At 41.3% G+C, this 7,632-nt stretch overlaps 1 protein-coding gene across 2 annotated transcripts; it reads left to right on the top strand.

The window, feature by feature from the left end:
* The first annotated feature begins 1,012 nt into the window (after positions 1-1,012).
* On the top strand, positions 1,013-3,017 carry LOC133607110 (oligodendrocyte-myelin glycoprotein). Of its 2 annotated transcripts, none has more exons than XM_061961570.2 (2): positions 1,013-1,190; positions 1,406-3,017. In XM_061961570.2, exons 1-2 carry the CDS (start codon positions 1,183-1,185, stop codon positions 2,538-2,540), a joined length of 1,143 nt encoding a protein of 380 aa, XP_061817554.1. In that variant the 5' UTR covers positions 1,013-1,182; the 3' UTR covers positions 2,541-3,017. The 2 variants fall into 2 exon arrangements, with proteins under 2 accessions (XP_061817554.1, XP_061817553.1); XM_061961569.2 differs by having other exon boundaries at positions 1,403-3,017.
* Positions 3,018-7,632: the final 4,615 nt, after the last annotated feature.

Genomic DNA, 7,632 nt, shown 5'->3' with positions numbered 1-7,632 from the left:
GGGTCGTGGGGGGTGTTGGAGGCTATACCAGTAATCAAGTTAATTGTTTCAGGATTAAAAATATATATTTTATTAATATTTTCAATCAAAAACTGAGGAACCCTATTGAGGACGACCAATAAAAAACATAAATAAATAAATTGGCTAAAATAGCCGCAATAAATATATTCCATTCGTATTGTACATTAAACAAGCAACAATTTAAAATGCATAAAATGTATTTTAATCCTGTGTGAAATAATGTGTATCAGGGCCATTATATGAAGAAAATATATAAAAAATACAATAATACTACAAAGAAAAAAAACAACCTTTTATTTTAATGCAAATGCCTTAATCTTACCAAAAACATAATTTTAACAATGTAATACTAATGTTTAGTTTTTTTCTCCAAATAATTGTATTGTTTTCCTTCATAGTTAGATTTGTTTAGTCTTTTTCTATGACCTTATTCACATTTTTTTTCTTGTCTATTACATGTACTGCTTTTGAACTTTAAAAGTGTGATTGAATTAAAACACAAATCAGCAGATTGAGAATTGCTGCTTTAAAAAAAATAAATAAAAAAAACTGTTAAATCATGTAATAGAAATAAAAAAGTACAAATTGCTGAAAAATCTAAATAACAATAAGCATTGCCAAACAAATAAAATAAAACAATTCCAAAAGAATAAAATAAAACATGTATAATAAAAAGGATTGCTCCTGACAAATAGAAAGGTGCATGAATGTGAATCATCTTAAACGTCTTCATTCACACTTGAAGCATAACAGCAAATGATTGCTCAATATTCCTTGTTTAAGAAAGACCTGATAATGATTTGATACGTGGCAGCAATTCATTTTGAACACAGCTATAAGACACAATGCAATCAATTAATGGATTATCTACAGCATTAGTTGCTAAATGCAAGAATATAGTGCCAGACTTTACAAAGAATGATGGGAAGTTTCTCTTCATTCTGACCCCCCCAAAGCCGCCTGCTCTGAAAACACCCTCCCCACTAAACTAACACCAGAGAGGAACTCGGAGGAGCACACAGCTTGATCGCAGACACCCAAAGGATCCATACCCAGAAAGAGGCACCATCAATTTGAGGACAAATTTAGTGTGCAAGGGTCAACTTCTTTCAGTGGCAGCTGCTCCGAGACTTGAGTGTCTGCAGCAAGTGGAATTTTAAAATGAGGAGGTGAGTAGTTTTCTTCTGCATTTAAAACCAGCTGAACCATTCTGTGTTTGCTTATTCTTTAAAAATGTTAAAGTGTTGAAGATGTCTGTTGTGTCATTTGAAAGTGTTTATTAGATGACTGGCTATGTTGGCAAAGTGGAAGTTTTTAGCTGCAGTGCTGTCCTGTGCTAAAGATGCTGCATCAGACCACCGCCGATACTCTTGTCTTTCAGCAGGCGTGCTCAGCAGAATCTGCCCCCTAATGAGGCCCCTCTGGTGCTCCTGCTTGTCTTGTTGCTGGGGTTACGAGCCGCCGCTGTGTGCCCCGCTGCCTGCTCCTGCAGCCACAGGAAGGCAGACTGCTCCCGGCGGGGCCTCCGAGAGCTGCCCGACGGCCTCCGGGCCGACCTGCGAGGCCTCAACTTGTCCCACAATCGACTCCACAACCTGGACGGCGGGCTGGCCTCCTACACGCACCTCCGCGTACTCGATTTGTCTGGCAACGGCCTGAGCCGCCTGCCGGAGCGCTTGCCTCGGTCGCTCTGGCAGCTGCACGCCGCCTCCAACCGTATCCGCCTCCTGGACAAGAACGACACGGTGAACCAGTGGAACCTGAGGGTGCTTGACCTCTCCGACAATGAGCTGGAGAGGACCGTTTTCATCAACAACACTCTGATCAATCTGTGTGTGCTCAACTTGAGCCACAATCACCTCTGGACTCTGCCCACCAACATGCCTGCACACCTGGAGATCGTTGACATCTCCCATAATTGGCTTGTGAAGACGTTGCCAGGTTCACTGGACCGACTTCCCAAATTGACCTTCTTCTATCTTCACACAAACCGCCTATCCAATCTCCCTTTCGGAGTGTTGGACAAGATGACTTCCCTAACAGTGCTCACTCTGGGCAACAACCCTTGGGCCTGTCACCTTAAAGCGGACATGAACTACCTCCTCTCCTGGGTGCAGCGTACCCCCGCCCTGATCCTGGGCTGCCCGTGCCGCACTAACCCCATCTGTGGAGGAGTGCACTCAGGTCAGACTGGAGGGTTGACCCTAAACGACAACTTCCACGCACACGACACCGGCTCAAATGTCACCACAATGAAAATCCCCCCTGCTACTTCCAGTCCAGCTTCACCCCGTGTGTCCCCCCACAGCACATCAGCCTCATCCAGTAAAATATTCACCACAAACAGACCCATCAGGACGACAGACCACTTCCCGACAACTGACAGCATGTTCATCCAAACCAAGAAGATGGGCACAAAAAATGTTAGGAGACAGAATGACTCCTCTTCAACACTTACTGACTCTTCTTTAATCCTTCTCCTGCCCACAATGGTCTTTCTGTGTCTCACTCTGCCGTGAGACTTCTTCCACACCAACTACAGAATTTGACAAAAGTTACAAAATGTCTCACACCTTGGCTTTTGAAATAACTACAGGTTAAATAACTACTCAATCGGTCATCATGTTACAGGGGGGCAACAGTTCAGCAACATCCTTTTATAATTTTAATAGCTGCTCGATGAATTAAGGGGTGGATTTAATCTAATGCAATTGTCTGCTTGCATTTCTTTTCATGAATATGAAAAAAAGCTTCTTGCGATATACTTTTTCTTGCATTTGCAAAATTCCAGCGCATCTCCTTTAAAGGGGAACATTATCACAATTTCAGAAGGGTTAAAACCATTAAAAATCAGTTCCCAGTGGCTTATTTTATTTTTCGAAGTTTTTTTCAAAATTTTACCCATCACGCAATATCCCTAAAAAAAAGCTTCAAAGTGCCTGATTTTAACCATCGTTATATACACCCGTCCATTTTCCTGTGACGCCACATAGTGATGCCAACACAAACAAACATGGCGCATAGAACAGCAAGCTATAGCGACATTAGCTCGGATTCAGACTCGGATTTCAGCGGCTTAAGCGATTCAACAGATTACGAATGTATTGAAACGGATGGTTGTAGTGTGGAGGCAGGTAGCGAAAACGAAATTGAAGAAGAAACTGAAGCTATTGAGCCATATCGGTTTGAACCGTATGCAAGCGAAACCGACGAAAACGACACGACAGCCAGCGACACGGGAGAAAGCGTGGACAAATTCTGCGATCGCCTTCTAACCAACGATTGGTATGTGTTTGTTTGGCATTAAAGGAAACTAACAACTATGAACTAGGTTTACAGCATATGAAATACATTTGGCAACAACATGCACTTTGAGAGTGCAGACAGCCCAATTTTCATCAATTAATATATTCTGTAGACATACCCTCATCCGCGCTCTTTTCCTGAAAGCTGATCTGTCCAGTTTTGGAGTTGATGTCAGCAGGCCAGGGAAGCTAGGGTCGATATTCTTCTCTTGATCATCTTCGGTGGCATAAAGGACGGTGTGAGCCAAGACATCCAGGGGGTTTAGCTCGCTCGTCTGTGGGAACAAACTGCCGCCATTGCTTGCCGTGCTACCGAGGTCCTTTTTCCCTGAATTGCTCACACACTCCGGCAGATTCAATGGGTGTGTGGCGGCAGATTTCTTTGACTTTATCGTTGGAAATGCATCTGCTTTGAGTGTCGCAGGATATCCACACATTCTTGCCATCTCTGTCGTAGCATAGCTTTCGTCGGTAAAGTGTGCGGAACAAACGTCCAATTTCTTGCCACTTTCGCATCTTTGGGCCACTGGTGCAACTTGAATCCGTCCCTGTTCGTGTTGTTACACCCTCCGACAACACACCGACGAGGCATGATGTCTCCAAGGTACGGAAAACAGTCGAAAAAACGGAAAATAACAGAGCTGATTTGACTCGGTGTTTGTAATGTCCATCCATCCATTCATCTTCTTCCGCTTATCCGAGGTCAGGTCGCGGGGGCAGCAGCCTAAGCAGGGAAGCCCAGACTTCCCTCTTCCCAGCCACTTCATCCAGTATTTGTAATTGTGTTTGAGAAAATGGCGGATTGCTTCCCGATGTGACGAATAATAGAAAGGCGTTTAATTCGCCAAAATTCACCCATTTAGAGTTCGGAAATCGGTTAAAAAAATATATGGTCTTTTTTCTGCAACATCAAGGTATATATTGACGCTTACATAGGTCTGGTGATAATGTTCCCCTTTAAGAAAGTGGGTCCCATTCCACCGCTTCTAAAATGCACACAAAAATTGGTACATGTCTGCTGCATGTTTCAAAACCTAGCAAAGCGCCACAGTTCGGAGCATTATAACGTGAATGTACAGTAAATTAGACTTAGACTTAGACTTCCTTTTATTGTCATTCAAATTTGCACTTTACAGTACAGATAAGAACGACATTTTGTTGCATTAGCTCGTTGTAGTGCAGGATAAAAGAGCAATAAGGTGCAGATATAAATAAATAGATTACTGTACAGATAAATATATTGCACTTTTGCATATGCATCCAAGTTTATGGATGTATGTTATATTGTCTTTATATTCTAGCGAGTTAATCCGTTTTTGGGGGGAATTGAGGGGATTATTATGATGCGTTCAAGAGTCTTATGGCCTGAGGGAAGAAGCTGTTACAGAACCTGGAGGTTCTGCTACAGAGGCTGCGGAATATCTTTCTAGAGTCCAGCAGTGAAAACAGTCCTTGGTGGGGGTGGGAGGAGTCGCTACAGATTTTCTGAGCCCTGGTCAGGCAGCGGCTTTTTGCGATCTCCCGGATAGGAAGAAGAGGAGTCCTGATGATCTTTTCCGCCGTCCTCACCACTCTCTGCAGAGACTTCCAGTCTGAGGCACTGAAAGATTTTGTGATATTTTTTATTTCAAATATAACTTTTATTGATGTTTTGTTTTCGCCTGTTGAGTGAGTGGAACAGTGCGAGATGGTGGTCCGAGGTTCGAACCCCCACTCCCCTGGGTACCTCTCTTCAGCAGGCTCCCCCGGCTGTCCAGGCTGCCCAGGCTGCAGTTCCGGCGCTACATGAGTGTCTCCATGTTGAAAGCCGGGTAGTACACGCAAAATTCTCATTTAAATAAGGCTGTCTGCACCAGTTATCACTTGTAATTAGTAGGTCACACGCATGCAGGCCCACTAAATGTACACGCAATTTTAAAGTTTGCACAGGCTGTTTAGCGCGTGTTATTTGGATCTTAGTAGATCAGGCCCATGGCGTACGAAAACCTTTGGCAAAAAATGAATCCAAAGGAAAGTGGGGCATATGAAAACCGAAGTACCACGGTATATCCACTGAAGAGACTATACTACAGATGTACAACTGAGACGTACTTTAGAGACAGGGATGGGTACCTTTTACATTTGAACTGACTCGGTACCTGGTAATTGATACTGATACGCAACAGTACTTATTTTTGGTACTTTTTGTGTGTTAATGCATGCTAACTTTTAAAATCTTGTTTTTTTTTTTTTTAATCTACGTTAGGGTTCACCCGATACCAATCTGTTTGATACAGGTCGTAAAATGTATTTAGATACTTTTCAAAATAAAGGGGACCACATGACATGATTGGCTTTATTTTAACAGAACATTTTATGATACGTCAAACATAAATTTTTTATTGCAATCATAGAACAATATTGTCCTTAAATAAAATAGTGAACACGCTAGATAACTTATCTTTGAGTAGTAAGTAAAGCTTCCTAATTTGGGTGCTTACGTATGCAGTAACATATTGTGTCTTTACCCATTCTATTATTTTGTCAAAATTAGGAGGGACGGCGTGGCTCGGTTGGTAGAGCGACTTTGCCAAGAACTTGAGGGTTCCAGGTTAGATCCTTGCTTCCGCCATCCTAGTCACTGCCGCTGTGTCCTTTGGCAAGATACGTCATCCACCTGCTCCCAGTGCCACCCACACTGGTTTAAATGTAACTTAGATATTGGGTTTTACTATGTAAAGTGCTTTGAGTCACGAGAGAAAAGCGCTATAAAAATATAATTCACTTCACTTCGGTAGAAAATGTATTATTAATCTACTTTTTATTTACTGTCAATAGCTGCTTACTTTCTACATTTCTGTTAAAATGTAAAACATCGCTTATTATTCTGTTGTTTGGATACTTTACATACATTTTTGCTGATACAACAAATCCAATACCAAGTAGTTACAGGGTCATACATTGGCAATAGTTCAAGTTCTTCTGTGTCCAAGGACGTTTTTCTATACTTTTCCCCTTCTGTCTCCACAAATGTCTGCCAGTGAGTACGCCATCCGTGCATTGCCTAACATGCGCCTCTGCTCATTTTACCAGAAATGTTACGTCGTTAGGAGAAAAAAAAAATATCAGTATTTCTAGAAGCAGTATAGTACCATTTTTAATTTGTTATTACCAACCAAACAAATGCAGCTGAGATTGGCTCCAGCACCCCCCGTGACCCCGAAAGGGACAAGCGGTAGAAAATGGATGGATGAATGGATAGTACCACAGTACTTTATTATTACCGGTATACTGTACTGTACAACCACCCTCCCCTTCTCCCGCCCCTCATCCCTGAGATGGACAATCGGTAGAAAATGGATGGATGAATATATTGTCTCATTTGCAAGTATTACATAGTACACTTTGCATACAGTTGCAATTCCAGGATGTTAGGTTGTAGTAGTGTACACACTACGGTGTGTTGTCTAGCTAAGAAGTAGTCTTTGCCATAAGGCTGAATGTCTTCTTATGTTGTGCAATGCAAAGTGTTTCCTGTAATTATTGTACTTATTAAACACAAGCTGTTTGATTATAACATACTTCTTAATCGCAGTTTTCATTGCCAAGTTTAGATGTGTTGAAATCGCCATGTAAAATTGCTAATACTAGTCAGTTTCTAGTTTAGTCTTTATTTGAATGGGACAATGCACAGAAACATTAAGCCAAATACATATACCGTATTTTTCGGACTATAAGTCGCAGTTTTTTTCATAGTTTGGCCAGGCTCCAGTGTGACTTATATATGTTTTTTTCTTTTTTTATTATACATTTTCGGCTGGTGCGACTTATACTCCGGTTCGACTTATACTCCGAAAAATACGGTATGGTCTGCACCAGATTATAGCTAAATAGCTACTTTCCATTTGCAGTCCCTGGCTACTTAAATTATAGAGATACAAAAAACATGCAATACAGTTATAACAATAAAATTATACTATAGCATGTAATCAAATTAAGAAAAGTCATAAAATGCAACCTCTCATTTACATCGTCACACATAGACAATACATGCTCTTGTTCACATCTGTCATTTGTAAAAACAACCATGATTTTAACACACACATCTCACAGTTTACAACAAAATGCTCTTATGCATAAATATAATACACATTAAGTTGACATGTCAATCATAGTGCCCACCTCAGTGACCGTGTGAGCAGCTTTGATTGCTCCAAAGCCACTTTTTAACTTCAATTGTGAATGAAGAGTAATCTGTTAGACTTTTCAAGTTTGTCATGTAGCATGTCATGTAGCATGTCATGTAGCATGTCATGGCAAATCCAAT

This window comes from Nerophis lumbriciformis, linkage group LG09, assembly GCF_033978685.3.
Source record: "Nerophis lumbriciformis linkage group LG09, RoL_Nlum_v2.1, whole genome shotgun sequence".
Taxonomy (NCBI): domain Eukaryota; kingdom Metazoa; phylum Chordata; class Actinopteri; order Syngnathiformes; family Syngnathidae; genus Nerophis; species Nerophis lumbriciformis.
Note: the sequence above shows the minus strand (reverse complement) of the source record. Positions and strands in the feature narration are given on the sequence as shown.